This window comes from Lotus japonicus, chromosome 2 (genome assembly GCF_012489685.1).
Source record: "Lotus japonicus ecotype B-129 chromosome 2, LjGifu_v1.2".
NCBI lineage: Eukaryota > Viridiplantae > Streptophyta > Magnoliopsida > Fabales > Fabaceae > Lotus > Lotus japonicus.
In genome coordinates this window covers 64,079,588-64,102,175 of record NC_080042.1, presented here as the reverse complement: position 1 = coordinate 64,102,175, position 22,588 = coordinate 64,079,588, and the positions used below count along the sequence as shown (strand labels likewise).

General features: G+C 41.3%; 2 protein-coding genes across 2 annotated transcripts; both read left to right on the top strand.

The window, feature by feature from the left end:
* Window positions 1-2,724: 2,724 nt before the first annotated feature.
* On the top strand, window positions 2,725-4,189 carry LOC130735550 (heavy metal-associated isoprenylated plant protein 16-like). Its single transcript, XM_057587497.1, has 3 exons — window positions 2,725-2,824; window positions 2,954-3,032; window positions 3,540-4,189. The coding sequence occupies exons 1-3, from the start codon at window positions 2,819-2,821 to the stop codon at window positions 4,070-4,072; spliced, it is 618 nt and encodes a 205-aa protein (XP_057443480.1). The 5' UTR covers window positions 2,725-2,818; the 3' UTR covers window positions 4,073-4,189.
* A 16,102-nt stretch (window positions 4,190-20,291) lies between these two features.
* Window positions 20,292-21,909, top strand: LOC130738833 (heavy metal-associated isoprenylated plant protein 16-like). Its single transcript, XM_057591001.1, has 3 exons — window positions 20,292-20,449; window positions 20,576-20,654; window positions 21,120-21,909. The coding sequence occupies exons 1-3, from the start codon at window positions 20,444-20,446 to the stop codon at window positions 21,635-21,637; spliced, it is 603 nt and encodes a 200-aa protein (XP_057446984.1). The 5' UTR covers window positions 20,292-20,443; the 3' UTR covers window positions 21,638-21,909.
* The last annotated feature ends 679 nt before the right edge of the window (window positions 21,910-22,588 follow it).

Sequence of the window (22,588 nt, the reverse complement as noted above, 5' to 3'; positions counted from 1 at the left end):
GGTTTCTCCTCTATGAGGACGTAGTTTTTCTCTTTTTTCAGCTCATGTACCAAAAAAAAAATTATATAAAAGTAATTCAACAAAGACTAATACGAAAGTATAGTCGTCGATTCATTATTGCTAGTCTTATCGTATTAAATACCCTATACAATAATAAGTGCTTGATTCCTTGTCTGCACTTACAAGTAGTTAAAAGACAACGATGGATATACATATACATCCCCAAACACACACACACTTGTGAAAGACTATTCAATCATATATTAATAGGACAAATTAAGTTGAATGAGACTTTTACTACTCATACTAATCGTATCCAACTTACTTAGGAGAGTTAAGATAGTGGTCTACAAAATAACACCAGAAGTGTTATCGCAATGAATTATATTACAAAATTCAACTGTCGTTACGTTTAGCAACTTGTGTACTAGTATATTTTAAATAATCACGCATGTCGCTGTTTGAATCTTTCAACTAATAGTGACTACGTTGCTACTAGCTAATCAGCTAATCCCTCGGCTCGGTGAGCATTAAGTGTCAATCATCTACGTTGCAAGTCAACACAAACATTGTTGGGGTTGATTGTCAAGTCCCACATTGCCCAAGTTTCTAAAATAAAGAAGGAGGTTAAAAATTAGCTATTGGAAAAGTCGCACATTGCTTAGTGTGGTGAAGCAAGGGGGAGACCAAGGCTATATATTGGACCTAGGTTCTTTGTTTTTAGATGCACAAGTCAGTAACACTTTAAGCTTATATCTGACTTAGTTTAATATTTGCTTTGTGAGAGTGTGGTTGTACTGGGGCATTGGGGTGAGAGTGAGAGAAGTCTATGTGTTGTAACAATTTTCACATAGTGATATTTCTCTGGTTGTCGGTTTAGACAACGGTCGTGGTTTTTTCTCCGGTTTTGGAGTTTCCACGTAATTTTCTTGTGTTGTGATTGTGTTTTATTTTTTTCTTCAGCTCTGTTGTTTCCCAACAGTGGTATCAAGAGCTTCGGTTCGATGAGATATCACAATTCTTAGTATGCTCTGTGGTTGCAGAATTATCTGATCTTCCACACCAGAAAAGAAGTGTGATATTGTGGAGGGGCTGAAGAAGAAGTTTGCAGCTGCTATGTCTTACTCGAGCGCTATGAAGTTTGACATAGAGAAGTTTGATGGAAGAATCAACTTTGGCTTGTGGAAAGTACAAGTCAAGGATGTGATGATACAATCAGGATTACACAAGGCGCTGAAAGGAAACACTTCTAACATGGAGGCCGACAAGTGGGAGGAACTAGATTTGAGGGCTGCAAGTGCAATTCGGTTGTGTTTGCAAAAGAATGTTCTTGCAAATGTGCTTAATTTGTCATCAGCCAAGGAACTCTGGGAGAAGCTTGAAGGGTTATATCAGGCAAATGGCATCTCAAATCGGTTGTTGCTGAAAGAGCAATTCCACAATCTACGCATGGATGAAGGTACGAAAATATCTGATCATCTGAGTACTTTGAATAATATTATCTCCGAGCTGGAATCTATCAAAGTAGAGATTGATGATGAAGATAAAGCGTTAAGGCTCATTTTGTCTCTTCCATCTTCCTATGTTCATTTGAAACCTGTTTTGATGTATGGGAAGGAAAGTTTGAGTTTTGAAGAAGTTGCAACTAAAATTATTTCGGAAGAAAGGAGAATGAAAAATGATGAAAGCACTTCAACAAGCTCAATATTGCTAACTGGAGGTGTGGCTAATGGGAAGAAGATCCTTGCAAAGAATCTGGCGTGCTGGAAGTGTGGAAAGTCTGGGCATGTGAAGAGAAATTGTCCAGGTGGAGCAGTATCTGAAAACGATTCTGAGGTAAGTGCTAGCACTGTCTCCCTTGTTTTGGGAGATGATGGTGATGATCTCATCTAGAAGATAAAGTTTGTCCTTATGGTATTTCCGCTATACCATGGAAAAGGACAAGTTATTGCTAGTGGATTCAGAAACAACACACGGGCATTGGTTGGCATTGATGCAGGGTGTGTGGTGAAAGATGTCGATGGCTGAAGAACTTCCTGGAAGCCAACATGGGAGTTGCACCATAAAATTTCAGCAAGGTTTCGACATGTGGAAATTCTTGGAATGGTTTAGTTCCAAGTGAAGAAAATTCTTGGGATGGTTTGTTTCCAAGTAAAGTGTACTCTTTTATGGTGGAGTATGATTGTCGGTATAGACAATGCAAGCGGAAGATGTGTAACTCTTACAATCAAGGTGGAGATTGTTGGGGTTGATTGTCAAGTCCCACATTGCCCAAGTTTCTAAAATAAAGAAGGAGGTTAAAAATTAGCTATTGGAGAAGTCCCACATCGCTTAGTGTGGTGAAGCAAGGGGGAGGCCAATGCTATATATTGGACCTAGGTTCTTTGTTTTTAGATGCACCAGTCAGTAACACTTTAAGCTTATATCTGACTTAGTTTAATATTTGCTTTGTGAGAGTGTGGTTGTACTGGGGCATTGGGGTGAGAGTGAGAGAAGTCTATGTGTTGTAACAATTTTCACATAGTGATATTTCTCTGGTTGTCGGTTTAGACAATGGTCGTGGTTTTTTCTCCGGTTTTGGAGTTTCCACGTAATTTTCTTGTGTTGTGATTGTGTTTTATTTTTTTCTTCAGCTCTGTTGTTTCCCAACAAATATGTCTATGATACCACCATTTATATGTATGTGTATATCTAAACATATATATATATATATAGTTACAACAACTGCTACTTACTCAATACAAAAACAAACGACAAATAATGGCTGAGTTTCCTTTATTCTGATTGCAAGAGCATAAAGTTGCCTCTTGTTTCAAACATGAAGGTATGATCTAGTGACTAATTAAATATAGCTAGTTAATCATTTTGTTCTTTTCCTTTTTTCCTAGCTAGCTTTCTATTCTGGTCGATACATTTCCTAAGAAGCTATTCTTAAAAATGGTCTTCATCACAGCAAAATGTAGTTATACAGTTGCAAATGGACTGTGACAAATGCAGAAACAAAGCCATGAAAATTGCTGCAGAAGTCAAAGGTGAGCCTCATCCCAATCCCTTTAATTTTAAGCTTCAAGAAATGTTTTGTCTACACATGATTAAATCAAACTACTAACTGAAATATTATGTTTTTATTAAAATCTGACATAGGAAATTAAAACAAAGGAAATCGGTTGGCTCCTATTGTTGTATAACAAATTGGGTATTCCAAATTGGATTTGAAAAAGTATAAGGGTAGATTTTAATCAACACATCAAAGTTAATATCATGGTTTTATATATATTCCGGCCTGTAATTACAATTGCACCCGCAATGTAAAGGATTATTGAGTCCGCAACCGGTAGCTAACCACAATATGACTGCAACCGCAATTTAAAACCTCGGCACAATCTCAAATTGTAGGTTATTTGAACCATGCTTTGTCTTCAAAATTCCTCCATATATGTACACTTTAGATAGTCACTGAAATCATGCAAAATTATACTTATGCATGTGGTAGTGGCTTCTTTGTAGTCATCTCACTCATAATTAAGCAAAACCCACAGGCGTGACTGCAGTGTCACTTGAAGGGGATGACAAAGATCGTGTGTCGGTGACCGGTGACAATGTGGACATGGTTTGCTTAGCCAACCAGCTGAAGAAGAAGTTCCGCTCTGTCATCATTCTGACTGTGGAAGATCTGAAGAAAAAGGAGGAAGAAGAGAAGAAGAAAAAGGAGGAAGAGAAGAAAAAAAAGGAGGAAGAAGAGAAGAAGAAAAAAGAAGAAGAAGAGAAGAAGAAGAAGGCAATCTGTGCTGCTTTGTGTCATGGTAATTGTGGTAAATGTTCCAAGTATGAGAGTAGTTGCAAGTGTTCTTCAGAAGAGCTCTGTGTGATCATCGATTGCTCAAAGTGCCAAAATTCAAAGTGCGATGGTGATTGTAAGCCCTGCTCCAATTGCCACAACAACAAGTGCCATGGTTGCAAACCCTCTCCACCACCAAGCTATTATCCATATCCAACTTATAACCCTTATCCTCCTAATTATTGCCATGTGGTTTATGATCCATGCCCTAATGAAACTTGTTCCATCATGTGATTGTGATCCTCTTGGAAATATCATGCCTGAATTTGCTACCATCTTTTGTATTACTCCCACCATCTTTTGTATTACTCCCCCGTTACGAAAATATAAGTTGTTTTAGCATTTGGACTATATATATTCCAAAATATAAGTTGTTTTGGAAACTAAAACATTTTATTTCCTCTTTCTTCCTTATATACTCTCATTTAATATTATACTTCCCTCATTCCTTTTTAAGTGTCATTTTAGAAGAATTTTTTTGTTCCTATTTAACTGTCATTTTGATGTTTTAAATTTACAATTTGTTAATTATACCCTTACTTTTTCAATAAATTCACTTCACATTTTCAATAAAATTCTCCTTTCTCAATAACTATGAACAGCTTTATGACTTTATGATTGGGTGAGAGTGGTATAAATGGTTTAATGATATGAGAGAGTGAAATAAAAACTAACAATCCACTATCTTGGTTGAAGAGCTTTATGACTTTATGATCGAGGTGTGATAGGGTAGAATGGAAAAAAAAAAAACTCTAACAATCTACTATCTTGGTTGTAGAGTTTTATGCTAAAACAACACTTTAAAATGAACGAAGGGAGTATCTTGCCACCTTCAATTTTCACCTATCACAACTCTCCTTATGCAATTAACCAATAACAACATTACTCTTTCCTTAATTTAACAAAACTTTAAATAGGAGTAAATATTTATTAATTAATGAATTCTTAGAGCATCTATATCCATCATACTCACTAAAATATCTATACTTCATTTTTTCAATTCCTAATAATGTCACATCATCTACACCACTTTACTAACTTTTTACTCAAACCCAGCAACTCTTAAAAATTTCTATAGTAGGTCTCACAATCAACATCACATTTGTATATTTTATTATTTATCTCCATTTTAATTAATTGTAAGTGCTTGTAATAACTACAAGCTCACTTTTCAAGTCTAGTGTAGAGTATCTATTCTCAGTTTCTCACATACTCATTCAGTGTTTTAAAACTCGGCTCGGTCATCGCCTCGGTTAGGATACTGAGTCACTGAGTCATTGGTCGGACCATTGGATCACTGGTTCGATTGCTTGACTCAGTGTTTATTAAAAAATTATAAAAATTGTCTAATGCAATATAAAATTAATATATGAATAATAAAATACATCTATAATCAATAACATTGTGATGGTGCAGTGGTTAGTCTTCCTCCATATTTCCTCTATGGCCTGTGTTCGAACCTTCCTCGCACCCTTTTTAAACACAATATCACGTTTTTTTCCTATTATACACAACATGTTTCAAACTGTTTTAAGAAAACACAATTTGAAAGGCCCAATATGTTAATTAGTTACTGGACAGCTGGAAAATTGGCTTCCATATATGGTCCATCATTCACAAATTAATCAAAAAAATTAAAAAACAAGAAATGGGTGACTCGCCGATTCAATCAAAAAACCGGTCGAGTCACCGGTTTGATCATTAAACCGATTGGTTCAGAACGGTTCCAGCCGAGTGACATGCTCAACCGATCTGAAGTGAGGCTCTCGAATCGGTCAGGTCACCGAGTTCCGGTCCAACCGGTCGAACCGGTTGGTTCGAGCCGAGGCTTAAAACACTATACTCATCTTTGTAATGTTGGAATTGAATATGTACTCCAATGGTAATAGATACTCATATGAGTATGTATTTAACATTAGATACTACCATTGGAGATGCTCTTGAACAATGTGCATAACCTTAAACAACCTATATTTTGGAACGGATGGAGTAACAAAGAATTTCAAGTAAGCTTTAACATTAATTAGTAGCTATTAATGCAATTGCTTATCATAACACGCAAGATCATTGATTCTTCAACTTAATGAAAAATAGTCATGGTTCATGGTTTGGTTTTTGCAAGGTTTTTTCTGTTGGAACTCGTTTTGGGTTTTGGGGTTAATGGAATCTTGAGAGTCTTTCGTTTATGTATTGATCTTGTTTATTTGGTCGTAAATTTTTGTGGTTTGGAGCTTTTGTTTCTTGGAGGGTTTGGGACAATTCTTAGAAAATAATTTTTGAAGCCCTTTTCTCGACATACAATCAGCATGTGCAGGTTGTAACGGTAAAAAACTGTTGATAATGTGTAAAGTTACAAAAATAGCTGCTAAAAACTAAAGTTTGGGTTGTATTATTGAAAATACATTCTCAGCTTTAGTTAGCTAATTTTGTGGCAATGCGCATTACTGGTGGTTTAAAACCGCCAGAGAAAACTCGTATGTCCCTGCTACTTCCCTTGTATGGCCATATAGCGGGACCGCTCATGAATGGATGAGTGCAAAGTTGTAATCAGGGTTGTTAATAGTGCGCCATAGTGGCATAGCGCGGTAGATCAACAATCGACCACGACGTGGAGGCTGTAGCGGTGCGAGTTTTGCATGGTGGTGGTTGCGGCCATTTTCTTGTGACGAGCGGGGCCACATCGGCGCGAGAGGGAAGCGAGATAGAAAATCCTAGGCAGACCGAGGTGAAAACCCCAAATTGCCCCTCAGATTTAAACATTTGGTCAAATATTTTAAGAGCATTTTGAGATTTTCCGTATCAATTAATGAAACGCCGCGTTTCATAAAAAAACTTGTATTTTGGTCAAACACTCTATTTCATTTTCCTCCTCTTCACCTTCGTGTTACAGCCGCCGCCGCCCAACCACCGCAAGACCTCCAACGAGCATTATTAAGCTTCTGACAACTTCTCTGGCGTTCTCTAGCCTGCTTCTTCCTCCTTCTCCTTCTTCTTCCTTCTTCTTATTCTCCTTCTTTAGTGTAGCGGCCATAGCACTACATGTTATAGCGATTTTTAGACTTGTCACTACGTTACGCTATCCGCCGCTAATAACCCTGGCTTTGATTTGTAGCGATTTTCTATTTTGTTTTTCGTATGTTTTTGTGCATTAGTGTTAGTTTTCAAACTCCACAATTTGTTTTTCTTTATCCACAAGTGAGTGGCCACAAGATTTTTAATTATTTCCAAGTGATGCCATAGGAACTACGTGTCAACAACCACGTAATTTTCCATGTGACCCTAAGCACATGTGAATATGTGATACTGTTGTCTTGGACTGTCTTAGCCACATCATCACTTAACAGAAGAAGACTGACGGCGAGACTAATATCATCTATTTCAATAACGTTTGGCTTTTGGGATCTGCATTATCAGTTTATTTTTTTTATATATAAGCCATGATTACATTGAAAAAGAAGTACCAGAGATACTTCAACCCAATGCAAAAAGAAAAACATAAAAAAAAAAAAAAAAACTAGGGAAGGAAAGGAAAACAAAACGCAGACAGACACAACTGCAACAAGAACCAGAAAAGAAATGCTCACCCAAAAGCAATACTTCCATGGGTCTTGCGGTTGAGTCCTTTTCTTTTGTTTTGGCCTTGTCTCGTTCCTGTTCATCCTTTGGTCCATTCTATTTTGTTGAGCAATGAAATATGAATTTTTTTTTTCCAATTAATGCTCTGGTGTTCTGTTCCTGTATTTTTTAAGGTTAATCCTCAAATTAGTCCCTGTTTTTGTCTCGCCGTCTGATTTAAGTCCCTCACCGGAAAATTTTATGGAATACGTCCTCATTTTTTCAAAACGTGTGGAGTCAGTCCTCGCCGGAGCCCGGAGCTTCGGCGGGTGATGAAATGGCATGATGATTGTATTAATGAATCTAATGTATTAAAAAAATTAAAAAATTACACATTAGGAAAATAAATTAATTTAAAAACCCAAAATTAATTCATCTTCTCCTTCATCTTCTAAAAAAAAATCTAATTTCCTAATTCTGCAGAACCGCCTAATTCTGCATAACCTAAGGACCACATCAATGGTTTTATATTATATTCTAACACGCTCCCTCATGCAAGAGTCCTTTTGGCTTGAAGCGTGGATAAATGCACAGGCCCACCTACCATGTACTTGATTAAATTCCACTTTTTAATTAGAAAGTGAGTGAAGCAAGGATCGAACTCTAGACCTCTCGGCCATAGAGGCTCTAATACCATGTCAAGTAACCACTTATCCCAAAAGCTTAAGCTGTTGGGTAAGGACCACATCAATGGTTTTATATTATATTCTAACAATATTCTCCTCCTTCATCTTCTTATTCTTCTTCTTCTTCTTCTTCATCATCATCATCACCATCAAAGGACCCATGAAAACTCCACCACCACCTGCAACCCCTACCCTCTACGCCCAACCAAAACCCCATGAAACCTGCAGCTGATTGTTTGTGCTCTCTTCTCTCTCGTTCACAGACAATGATTGTTTGTGAGAGAAAAAGGAAAAAGTGGAAGGAAATGGCGAGTGGTGCTGGTTGGCGACTCCACGGTGGTGGTGAATCGTCAGATCTAGGAAAGGAGCAGTGGAGGTAGATCAGAGCACTCAAAAAATCGCGTTGTCCCTCTTTTCTCTTCTCTTCGCCTTTAGGTACCATCGCACTTCTCTTCTTCTCTCTGCAGATTTTTTGATCAAATTGGGAATGAGCTAGGGTTCCATCAGAAGTTGTTGTGGCTTCTGCAGCTACTACCCCTCCTCGTCAGCAATGGGTTCCTAGAGGGAGTGGTGGAGTATGAGGACATGGTGGGTTTCTGTGTTGTGGTGGCTGGGTTTGGGTGTGGTGGCTGTATGAATGAGGTTTATGGTGTGCTGTTGTTGCTGCTCTTCGTCAGCAATGGGTTTGTTGAAGATGAAAGATTGATTTTTTGAATTTTTGTTGTTGATTCTGGGTTTGTTTTGGGTTTGGGGAATTTAATTATTTGGAGATGGTGATGAGATTAAGATGAAGGACATGGTGAAGATGAATATGATTTCTATGAAGATGATTTGGGGTTAATTTTGGGTAATTGATTTAGGATTATATTTATTAATTAGTTTTATTTTTGTTGGTTAAATTAAAATTTCTGATGTGTTTTTTTTATATTTTGTTTTTAATTTCGCACAAGCTTCATTAATACAGTCCTCATGTCATTTAATCGGGCTCCGGCGAGGACCGGCTCCACACGTTTTGCAAAAATGAGGACGTATTCCACAAAATTTTATGGGGAGGGACTTAGATCAGACAGCGAGATAAAGACAGAGACTAATTTAAGGATTAAACATTTTTTTATAGGCGTTTCTGTTCCTATCTGTTTTTTTTCTTTCTGTTTTTTCTCTTTGTAATTACTTTCGGTTGAAGTATCTCTTCTACTTCCATTTATTCAATTTTTCTTATCCAAAAAATAATCTATTTCAATAACGTGAGGGACCAAATGTTGTGAAACTATTTTTGGATAGACAATTCTAACTTTTCCAAGAAAACATATCTTACGTTATTTTTTTTAACGTTATTAATAATAACAATTTTTCATTTTTCATTTTGCATCCGTTCTTTTTATTTAAAAATACATCCTATAAAGAAAGTACTACTATATTTTGTTATGAAATTATATACAAGTAATTCAACAAAGACTCATACGAAGGAATGGTCGTCGATTCATTATTGTTAGTCTTATCGAATTAAATACCTTATACAATAATAAGAGCTTGATTCCTTGTATGCACTTACAAATAGTTAAAAGACAACGATGGATACATACATACATGATACATCCCCAAACACTGACACTTGCCTTGAACAATCTCAATTATGAAAGACGTACCTGTTTCTTTCCTTGCTGGTTTTTCCTCTTGATCTGGGTTAGTGAGGGAGGGAACAATTGGATGTGTATTAGATGGGGTTTGTTTCGTTTAAGTGAGCAGGTTTGATTGGCATGTGTTTTTCTTGACAGAGCCTGGGGTTTTCTTTTGGTCCCCAGTTTTGCTACTGCTCTGTTCTTTTGCCTGTCTTTCATGTTCTTTTCTGTAATAGGGTTGGGGGCACCCTTAATGCTCTTTGGCTTTCCATAAAAAAAAATCTTGGACTATAAATGAAACCATCATTTATTTATTCTTGCTCTTTGGCTTTCCATAAAAAAAAAAATCATATAAAACCATATTAATAGGACTAGTTGAAGGAGACTTTTAATACTCATACTGGACTGGGCGAGACCCCAGGGTCCCTCGCCCAAGAGCGCTGGCTTAGGGCGATGAGCGAACTAGGGACTTGGGCCTTCATCCCGGAGGCCCAACTGACCCATTAGGATGATTCAGAGGCGCTAAGCCCAACTCCCCCAACTATAAATAGGGGAGGAATACCAATTGTAAGGGACTCTTAGCTCATTTGTGAAATAATAAGATTGAAATTCAGTTATTCTCTCTCCAAAGCGGTTACGCTCTCATTCTCCCTAGGTACTATACCCCATCTCAATGTTCATGATGGAACATTGTCGCCGTCTGTGGGGAACGGTAGATTTTGATTCCCGGACTACGTGGATTGCAATTTGGTTTAGCGAAATTCGATTTTCTGTGAGGTTTTCTACGATTTGAAGATTTTTGGTCGAATTCTTGGTTCATCGACGGAGCCTGACGGAATCGTTTCGCCAACGGTGTAGCGAGGAACCGGAGCAGAGCCACGTTTCTTCCCCGCGCACCGCAAGGTTAGATAGACATCGCCGTGCGGAGGCACGTCGTGCACTGAGTGGCGACTTAAGACTGCAAAATGAGTGTTTGCAAGAGCAATTGGAATACTATCACCTTAGACAGTGGAATGAGGAGGAGAAGGAGGCTGAGGCTGTTGCGGGGGTCAAACCATTCTCGGCAGTAGTGCGAGAGGTGACCGTACCGGACGGTATGACAAGCCCCGTGCTGGAGACGTACGACGGACAAACCGATCCGAAAGATCATCTGCTTCGTTTCAATATGAAGATGGCGATGAGCGCGGTTTCGGACGCGGTAAAGTGTAGAATGCTTCCGTCCACATTCCGAGGCGCAGAAACGACCTGGTTTATTGATGAAAGATTTTTTTACCACTCTACGTTTGAACCTCTCAAGACTCAATTGTAGTATAGTAAAGGGTTTTTTCGTATCCACAGGGAGGTGTAATACTTACGCCGTTCAATAGTTATCAAGTTTAAATGATGGTTTCATAAGAGATTGATTGGTTATACATGAAACTAAATGAAAAGCAAATAAACTAACAGAGAAACAACAGGTGTGATGAATTGTTGGGATTAGACTTCATTGTTTGACCCTTTTGCATTCTAGTGATTCAAATACATAACATGTTCAAGCATATGATTCATCTACACCAATTCAACCCTACATCATCGATCTCTCGCATGAGTGGATATCAATAACTCTCAAATCCTAAACATTGATGTCTCACATGATTAAGAAAGAAAGTTATCATGAAGTTTGGGTGTTTAGTGACTAACAAACCTAACTCTATGTCTAGCAATTAGGATTATTAGGTGATTAACTCTAGTTCGGACTCAAACGTTGTAGTTTTCGCTCACAAGTCGAATAAAACAAAATACCATAGGTGATCAATCTAAGATATAGCATGAAGGTTAAGAGATAACCACTAAATCAACAACTAGAAACATGCTTTATATTGAAGAGAATCACATAGAGAGCATAAGTATCATACAACTACATCAAATCTCAACAAAAGAGAATTAGCTATCCATTTTCATGGATAACTTTACAAATAGAGAAGAAGAATGAGAAGAACCGAAACCGTCGCGATGTCTCGCCGCCGAATCCGACCTCCGGAGCTTCTTCTCTAGCCTCCTAAGCCTCTCTTCTTGTCTCTCAAGTGTTTCTCTGAATTTCCAAGTGATGGGTCGAAGTATCTCCTCCCAAAATCGAGTTCCCATTTTGAAAATGAAGAAAACCCTTTTATACTAATTTTGCATCTGTGCAGAGTGCTGGGCGGCCCTTTATGGGCGCTGAGCGCCCAGTTACTTCAAAGTTGGATTTCTGGAACCGCCATAGGCGCTGGGCGGCCACTGACAAGCGCTGGGCACCCTGATGAACTAAAAATTCTTTAAGTCTCATCAAAATATGCCATTTTCCTTGAGAACCTAAACCCTACATCATAATTTGAGAATATAATCAATCATAAAACACATTTGAGTTGAATTCTCAATCAATTAACCAATTCCAATCAAAATGAGGGGAACTAATAAGGATTTCTCATGAATTACTTAAGATAAGTGCTTATATTTCTTATGAAAGTTAGGTAAAATTGGTACTTATCATTTATGGCCCTGCCACAGGGATCCATAAGGAAGTTCCGCGACTTCGCGACGAAATTCTTGGGCCAATTCTCTGCCGGCGAGGTCGAGGATCTGTTTCAGATTCGGCAGGAGGAGCGAGAGACGTTGAAGCAGCACATGGAACGGTACAGCGCCGCGTCTGCAAGTTTTGAAGAGGCGGAACCTCGGACACGCGTATGAGCTTTTAAGAGCGGATTGTCGTCAGGAAAGCTAAGCTATGAGCTGAGTAGGAAACCAACGCGCTCGATTACAGAAGTACGCACCCGAGCGAGAGACTACATCATAGAAGAAGACGACGCATGTAAGTGGAAACGATTGAAGGCGGAAAAGATGTCGCTGGCGAGGAAACGGATACAGGACAAGGAAGCAAGTAATGTGCGCAAGGTTAAGGAAGTTGGCCAATTAATTAAGGAATTCAAGGGAAAGCCACTCTATTCGAGAAAAGAGAGCGTGGAGCGCAAGCGCTCTCGGCGGGCAACTAACTCTCGCCGACGAAAGAGGCCAGAGGGGGACGCAGGCGATGAATTGGCAAAGTCACTCCTGGAGGCAACGGTTGCGGAAACAGGCAAGTACGAAATTGACCCCTGGCACGACATCAAGGGTCGGTCCAAGTGGTGTGAATATCACAACCTGGAAGGCCATAACATCAGTGACTGTTTATCTCTGAAGGGCCAAATTAGGCAGTTGATCAAGGCGAGGCAACCACGGGTCGCGGGACATGGGTTGGACAGGGACAGCATGAAGCGAGCACCAAATGCAGGAAACGAGAAGATAAATATGGCAAAAGGAAAAGAAGCAGAGGAAGACGCCGACAACAGGGGCGGGGCGATAGCCAGAACGGTTAACGCAATCACATGGGGCCTTTACGGCGACGACATCACATCAGGGGCTATGCAAAAGCGGGTAGAGGCGGTGGCATCGGTCCAGGGATATCCAGCTCCAATTGGGTGCCGACACCCAGATATAATAGTATCATCCGCAGATTTTGAGGGAATCAAGGCCCATACAGATGATCTGTTGGTGGTAATGGTAAGAATTAATGGTTTTAATGTGCAGAGGGTGCTTTTGGACCAAGGCAGCTCAGCGGATATCATCTAGGGGGACGCATTCAGACAGTTGGGGCTGACAGACAAGGATTTGATGCCATACACAGGAAACCTGGTAGGTTTCTCAGGAAAGCAGGTTCGGGTACGCGACTATGTGGAGTTGGACACAGTTTTTGGAGTGGGCGAGGACGCCGAGCTCCTGAGGATAAGGTATCTGGTCCTACAGGTTGTAGCAGTTTATAATGTCATCATACGACGAAACACTTTAAATCGCCTCCATGCAGTGATATCCACGGCCCACCTCGCGGTAAAGTATCCACTGCTCTGCGGGAGGATAGGAAAAATAGCGGTAGATCAAAAGGGGGCGAGGAAATGCTACAGCAATTGCTTTAACTTGTATGGTAGGAGGGGAGCTGGCGACGGACACAGGTGTCATGAGGTTCAGGTAGTTGAAGGCGGGCAAGAGCGTCCGGCTACACAGAGCCAGAGCGACGCGGGCAAGCGAGAAAGGCAGGTCAGCAAAAAGGTGAATAGGACGAAGAAAGGGGGAAGTCAGGGATAGGGGGCCCGGAAGGCAGGGCGAGACGGATCCTTTACTCATACAGATGGTGAGCGGAATGGAGAGAGCTGGGACATGGATGCAACCAGTAGAGGCGTACTGGCGATTGAGCCTAGGCTCACCCTTGAGCAAGAACGGCGCCTGAGTAAGTTGGTAGAGGGCAACGTTGACCTCTTTAGCTGGGAACAAAAGGAAACCACTTCCAGGGGCTGCCCACATTCAGCCCGCCCGCGCAGAAGGAAAAAGAGAGGGAAGAAGGGGCGGAGTTAAACGCAGGAAAATGGGAAATTCGTCAGCAGACTGAGACTGAAGGAAAGAGAGAGGCAGAAGGAAAGGTTAGCCAGTGGCAGTGTAGTCAGGATAAGAGGAAATGCGAACAACTAGGGGATAGGAGTAAGAGGCCAACGAAGTCATCGCGGCGTACCGAGCAGGAAGATGAACCAGGATGGATTCCCTTTTACAACAAGGTTGTCAAGCGGGGCGACGAGGATGGAGTACTGGGAGTGATACTCTGATCAAGAAAGCGGTCACAAAGTGGGGACATGGCGAGGAAACAACCGAAAAGCTAGGACTAAAAATAAAGATGCACTCTTTTTCTCCGACACGGGAGTTTTTTAACGAGGCATCCCTCGATGTAAAAATTTATACAAGTCAAATACAAAAGGATATTTTCAGCAATACTCCTAACAAATAAACTGAGACGGCAGCCTGGTGGAAAAAATTCCCTGAAGGTGGCGATCCTAACACGACCTTGATGTCTGGGGATCGCTCCGGAAAGTCTGACGCTGACCGTAGCCCCCGTTGGCGACGTGTGCGGATAAGCCTCTTATCCAAAGAACCTCCCCGAAATATGGGCGAGTCAAGTCTTCCCGAAACGCGGGCGAGCATTTTTAACTAGGCTGAAAGTCTCGGGCAACCTATATGGCCATTGGTCCCCGAGAAACTATAAGACCCCACTTAATAAGGCTGGTGGGGCCACACCTGCTCTTACGGGAAATATGCGTGTGAACAAAAGCCTCGGTTCAATACCGAGCGAAAGTCCTAGTTATACATGGCACACTCTCAAAAGCCACTAACGCAAAAACTCGGAGTCAAGCACTGAAAACACGTGCTAGATGTCTAAGAGACGAAAGGCGAGGCTCATGACGGCACCGCCTCGCCCCCTTTATGGCAATTGAGCCCAGGAAACCCGCCCGTCTCGCTCGTTTATTTACTCGCTTGTTTTCGTTTTTTCCGTTCATTATTCATTTGCTCATGCATTCATGATAGAACACATCTAGAGGCATTCATAAAAAACAAACTACAAAAACTCTTTTTTTATTCATATCATTCGCGTTACATCTTAAAACGAAGGATTTCTCCTTATAAACCTACATTGATGACGATACTCTTTTTCCTCAAGCTCCAGGCGGTGCTGCTTGTATTCCAGTCGGGCCAAGCTTCGGCGGACCTCCAACTTCTCAGGACCCTCCGCCATGGCCTCCAACGAAGCCTCCACCGCTCGAATGTCGGCGTAATTATCCAGCTCCTGTTGGAACAGATCCTGAAGCTCCTCCACAAACGCGAGGAATCCTCTGAGTTTGTTGTCCACCTCGGGGCTTAGGCCCATGCCTAGCAACTGATTGGTCAGTTGATAGACGCTAGGGTCCTCAGGATGCCTAACATTGATATAGAGGTCTTCATCGAAAACTTTCTTCCTCAACTCGCGGATACAGTTTTCAAAGGATGCCATTGTGATGCCCGAATTTAGAAACATATGAGATGTGAAAACTGTTGCAAATTAACTGCCACTTATACTCTAAGTTCAGTCTCTAGGAGTTATTGCCAAAGCAGTTTCTCGAGGAGTTTTCCTTGAAAAATGATGCGGCTCGCAATAAAGACATAATTATTCTTGGCCGGTGGTCAACGATAACTTTCCGTTGGAGTTCGGGGAAGGAAGCGTTTAAGCGACGATTAGGACTCTCTAGGGAGAATGGCTCACGTGATTCATAGTCTTAGGGCCTTCTCAGAATAGAGGGAGGGCCTAAGCTCGATTGAATAAAATAACAAGGCAAAACACAAAAGGAACTCGAAATTCTCATTAAAAAAAAAAGAAAACCAACAGGAGAATAAGTCATTATTGCAGAATTGACCTACGAACCGCTAACATTTTTCGGTTTGTTCTACGTCTTCTTCGTTCAGGAAACGCTCGGCGACGAAGCCTGGGGGATCATCGATTCCAACCAACCCTGTGGGACTAACCCTTTTGAACGCCCCCATCTGGCGGAGATCGATCCGGGGATGGAGATGTTCGACTTGGGCTTTGGCGAGGAAAAAACCGCGGTCGCGCTCAAAAACAGCAGTAGCAGCAGCGTCTGACCTAATTTCTTCCTTTAAGGCCTTCGCGTTGAGCTGAGCTTGAGACTTCATTGTAGATAAAGCCTCGTCTTTCTTTGCCAGTTCAGAACGAAGGTTTTCAAGGTCGGTCTCCATCAAAGAAAAAATTTGATCTTTGGAAGGTGCCAGATCCGCCTTCGCCTCAGATTCCAGCTGCACCTCCTGCTGAAGCTTCGCGAGAGCTTTTTCCAAGTCAGAAATTCTCCTATCTTGAAACTCCAAGCTAACCTCAGCACGGCGGGTCTGCTCGCTCAGCTCTTTGGAAAATTAGGTTTCTTTGGCCTCAGGGATAGAGAATATGGCAATTCTCGGTTTGATGAGCCTGGAGGCGGGGCGGGATTATGACTGGGCGAGGGTATGCTGGCGGATGGCATTAAGTGTTGACCAGGAAGCGTGCGGGATAACTTTCACACCAGGGGAAGACCTGTCAACGGAATCACCCTCGGCGTCGGGCGAAGAAACTGGAATCGCCTTTGAAGGTCCGGCGGGCTGGTCCGACGTAGGAGTCTCCTCAAACTCATAAAAAGCTGCGGAGATAACATGAGTTCTTTTCCCCTCCAGAAGACGATGCAACAGCCGCGCGGTGCGGTTTTTTTGAGGAAGGGCGAGGGGTTTCCTTGCCGAGAGGCTGCTTCCCACTTAATTTCGACAAGGACGTTTTGTCGCCTTTCAAATTAATTCGGGGAGGGGGGCAAACGAGACATTCCCTTTCTTCTCGAAGGCGGCCAGAAGACCCTCACTGGCATGACGTATTTTTTCTAAAGCAAAGAGCGGCAAGGATGAGCTAGCAGAAAATAGGGAATGCGAAGTAAATAAGGGAGAAGGATTTACAAATTACACGAGTGCAGTCTAAAACCGGGAGTCTAGCCAGGAAACTGATGACAGCTTTGTCCTCAGGGGTTAAGGAATCCTCAGGTGGGTCAATTACTTGGAGCACCTCTTGGGTCCAGTAGAGGGGAAATCGGGCGGTGCCGTCCCTGTGGGTAAAAACCTCGGGATACTCATGGGACACCACGACCCTGAAGAACTTCCGAGCCAAGTCAACGAGAATATTGGACCAAAAAGGGTTGAAGTGCTGACGTCCGGATCTAGCTTCCAGGGAAACCCAGCTACGTGGCGGCGACAGCTGGGCGACAGCTGGGCGGACACGCCTTTCAAATTAATTCGGGGAGGGGGGCAAACGAGACATTCCCTTTCTTCTCGAAGGCGGCCAGAAGACCCTCACTGGCATGACGTATTTTTTCTAAAGCAAAGAGCGGCAAGGATGAGCTAGCAGAAAATAGGGAATGCGAAGTAAATAAGGGAGAAGGATTTACAAATTACACGAGTGCAGTCTAAAACCGGGAGTCTAGCCAGGAAACTGATGACAGCTTTGTCCTCAGGGGTTAAGGAATCCTCAGGTGGGTCAATTACTTGGAGCACCTCTTGGGTCCAGTAGAGGGGAAATCGGGCGGTGTCGTCCCTGTGGGTAAAAACCTCGGGATACTCATGGGACACCACGACCCTGAAGAACTTCCGAGCCAAGACAACGAGAATATTGGACCAAAAAGGGTTGAAGTGCTGACGTCCGGATCTAGCTTCCAGGGAAACCCAGCTACGTGGCGGCGACAGCTGGGCGACAGCTGGGCGGACACGCAATAGAAATAGAAGAAGTGGGAGGGTTCAGGCTCTTGCTGAATCGCGTCGCAGAGGATTTCAAAGCATCGCAGGAAAGCCCAACTGTTGGGGTAAAGTTGGCTGGGAGCGACATTGATGCTATGAAGCATGGAGCAGATGAAGGGAGAAAAGGGAAACCTAATTCCCTAACTGGTGAACATGTATCCATATGCATAGAAGAAGTGGGGAACACCCACGTGGTTGTCTTGAGGACAGAGCCAAGGACGCTCGGCGGTTGTGCACACACCGTAATACATAAGATTGTCAAGAGGTTATTCATGACAAAACCCATCGGATTCCGAAGAAATTTCACAAATGGATGACCACTGATCCAAGCTAGATGGTTGGTTGGGCATCGTCCCGGCGGGCAGAGCCCTAACGGAGGGGGTCGGCAAGGATTCCCAGGTCCTCGTTCGGAAGGCAATAATGTCATTTTCTTCAAGCGGAGCTCCCCCTGGGGGAGGGCAGATCAACAGGAGGAACGTACCGTAGGGGGGTGGCGACGGTGACGTCGCGTTTGGAGTTTCTAGTACGGCACTTTGGTGTCATTATGAAAAAGGGTATAAGGAGTAAGTGTTACTTTAACGGTGTGAAGGTCCGCCGGAAGGAAGGGCGGCGCGTGGGAAGCTATGAAAGTGAAGACAGTGGTCTGCGGAGGGAGATTCGCGCGTCGTGAAAAGATTAAGGGGTAAGGGGAACAACGTCTTTATAAGCAAAAGGTAATGATTAAAGAAAACGTGTGAAGGGACGTTGGGGGCAGTTGTTGAAAAATGTGGAGGAAAAGTGGAAGATCGTGCCCCATAACAACGGGGGAAATGATTGCAGTTGCGGGATTTCGGGAAGTGGAAATGACCCAGTAAGTGGAAATTGCAAATGGTTGAAGATAATTGGCTCAGTATCCAAAACTGACAGGTTTCGTGGGGATTCGAGGCGACGTTTCGGGGGAGCAGTTTAATTTTGCAGACCTAGGCTGCCACGTGTCGAAGGCCCTAAGCGCATCGAGATCTCAAGATTCAGAGCACGTGCGTAGCCGCGACAGGGCGAGCAGATCAAGCATCATCGCCACAAGCTCGCTTGTGGACTCAAGCCGCCAGAGGAGCGTGATGGGACGTTCGAAGCTTGAATTTTTAAGCTTTAAATTACCAAGCCATGTTGGCAATTGTCCTTTGATTTCTTACCTTATGTTATAACATTAGTTAGTTTCGTATGGCTGTCGCCTTGTTTCTTCAGTTTAAAGACACACTTAGCTCTAATACTTCGAGCTCGGTATCTTGTGGACTTGTGGACTGGGCGAGACCCCAGGGTCCCTCGCCCAGAAGCGCTGGCCTAGGGCGATGAGCGGACCAGGGACTTGGGCCTTCATCTCGGAGGCCCAACTGGCCCATTAGGATGATTCAGAGGCGCTAAGCCCAACTCCCCCAACTATAAATAGGGGAGGAATACCAATTGTAAGAGACTCTTAGCTCATTTGTGAAATAACAAGATTGAAATTCAGTTATTCTCTCTCCAAAGCGGTTACGCTCTCATTCTACCTAGGAATCACACATCACGTTCCTTACACCTTAGGTACTATATCTCATCTCAATGTTCATGTCCAACTTACTTAGGAGTTAGGAAAGTTAAGATAGTAGTCTACAAAATAACACCACCATGCACAAGTGTTATGGCAATGAATTATATTACATAATTCAACTATCGTTTGTTTAGCAACTTGTGTTTATTTTAAATCATCACGCATGTCGCTGTTTGAATCTTTCAACTAATAGTGACTATGTAACTAGAGATGACAAATGAGTATGGATAGAATATTATGGTACCTATATATATAATCTCATACCTGTGTGTTTAAAAGTATTGTATCCTTCCTCATACTCGCGTGGATATTAATCTGAGTATCTATCTCGTATTATCTGAGTATCTATATGTCCGTACTCGTGTCAGTTATTATTTAATCAAAATTTAACTTTCATAATTTTTTCAATAGAAACCAAAATATAACTGTTATTATAAAATAAAAAACATTAATTAAAAATACAAAAGATCATCCAAATATTTAACAAGTAATAAGTATAATTTTTTGGAAAAAAAATAAGTAAGGAGGTTAAGCTTTAAATTTATAATTTTAGATTTGTTAATAAAGTGCTAAATTTATAAGTTGCTATCTTGTTTTAAAATAAGTGATGATATGTATGTGGGTATGAGGCGGGTTAGGTACTATAGTGCTCATTCACACTTTTATAGGTATTAACTCATGTCCAACCTCATACCTATTTAACGGATTTTTACCCTACTTTAGTGGGTATTTTTTACGGGTATCCACTGGGTCTAAGACCCATTGCCCATCCCTAGCTACTAGCTAACTCAGCTAATCCCTCGGCGTCGGTAAGCATTAAGTGTTAATCATTTAATTTACTTTGCAAGTCAACACAAACATGCCTAAGACGCCACCATTTATATGTATATCTAAACATATATAGTTACAACAACAACAACTACTCACTCAATACCAAAACAAACGACAAATCGGTTTGAGTTTGCTTGATTCTGATTGCAAAAGCATAAAGTAGCCTCTTGTTTCAATCATGAAGGTATGATCTTATGACCAATTAAATAGCTAGCTAATCATTTTGTTCTTTTCCTTTTAGCTTCCTAGCTTTCTTTTCTTGTTGATACATTTCTTACGAAGCTATTCTTAAAAATGGTCTTCATCACAGCAAAAAGTAGTTATACAGTTGCAAATGGACTGTGACAAATGCAGAAACAAAGCCCTGAAAATTGCTGCAGAAGTCAAAGGTGAACTTTATCCCAACCCCTTTCATTTTAAGCTTCAAGAAATGTTAGTCTACACATGATGAAATCAAATTACTAACTCAAATATTATGTTTGTATTGAAAACTGACATAGGAAAACAAAGGAAATCAGTTGATTCCTATTCTTTATCAAATTGGGTATTCAAAATTGGATTTGAAAAAGTTTAGGATAGATTTTAATGAACACGTCAAAGTTAATATTAAGTTTTAAATTCCGGTAATGAGTGTTTGCAAGCGTTCGCTATCCACAATATGATCACAATATAATTGTAACTGCAATTTAAAACCTCAGTAAAATCTCAATTGTAGGTTATTTGACCCATGCTTTGTCTTCAAACTTGCTCCATATATATACTTTAGATGATCACTGAAATCATGCAAAAATTATACTTGATGCATGTGGTAGTGGCTTCTTTGTTGTCATCTCACTTATGAGCAAAACCCACAGGCGTGACTGCAGTATCACTTGAAGGGGATGACAAAGATCGTGTGTCGGTGACCGGTGACAATGTGGACATGGTTTGCTTGGCCAACCAGCTGAAGAAGAAGTTCAGCTCTGTCATCATTCTGACTGTGGAAGATCTAAAGAAAAAGGAGGAACAAGAGAAGAAGAAAAAGGAGGAAGAGAAGAAAAAAAAGGAGGAAGAAGAGAAGAAGAAAAAAGAAAAAGAAGAGAAGTTGAAAAAGGCATTGTGTGCTGCTTTGGGTCATGGTAAGTGTGAGTGTGGTAATTGTTCCAAATGTTCTTCAGAAGAGCTCTGTGTGATCATCGATTGCTCAAAGTGCCAAAGTCCAAAGTGTAATGGTGATTGTAAGCCCTGCTCCAATTGCCACAACAAAAAGTGCCATGGTTGCAAGCCCTCTCCACCACCAAGCTATTATCCATATCCAACTTATAACCCTTATCCTCCAAATTGCCAGGTGGTTTATGATCCATGCCATTCTGATACTTGTTCCATCATGTGATTGTGAACCACTTGCAAATATCATGCCCGAATTTGCTACCATGGTTTAATAAGATATATACTATTGTTGTTCCAGTCGTGGATAATAATTGTTGTAAAATCCACTTGTAAATCATGTTCTCCTTGGTTTTATGTAAATTCTCAAAGATGCTTTATTGTTTTCCTTCTTGTTGAGAGACATCATCAGTTTGTACTTTGTTGTATATCCTGCATCCACTTTCTGGTATTATTAATAAAAGAAATTCAGCTTGCAACCAAGCAAGCTTCACTGAATTACTTCTTTCAGTAGCCCTCAATGAAATTCCCACAAGTTGGCCTTAGCTTGTCATAGCGTGTTTGGTTTTGCTGTTGGGAGATCATAATCACTTCTCTTAAGAAAGTACAAAAATAATGAGTTTGTCCTGTTTTGGATTATATGTCCACTTCAATCCAAACATGCTATGACTGCAGAATTGATTTGTATTTCACTGACTTGTTATATTATTTAGGCTTAATACATCAGAAGGCCCCTGAAATTGTAAAGGGAATCAGTTTCAGGGCCTGTAAAATTTTCGCATCAAATTGGGTCCCTAAGAATTTTTTTTTAATTCAATTAAGGCCAAATCTCAATTTTGTCCTAGTCATCAGTGACACCTGGCTTTTATAAGTTTTTTTTTTAATTAAAAAAATAATTTTTAATTCCAAGTCAACAAAATAATCAGAAAAAAAATTTAAAAAACTTAATAAAAACCTAATCTAATAATCCTAAACTAAACAACCTAATAATCTAATAAACCTAATTTAAAAATCTAATCATCAACACCATATCACCAACCCAGAAACCCACCGCAACCCACGCCACCCTCACCCCCAACCGGAAACCCACCCCCACCAATCGCAACCCACCCCACCCTCACCCCCAACCCCACCCAGAAACTGAGCCCACAAAGAGAAGATGAAGAAGAGGAAGAGG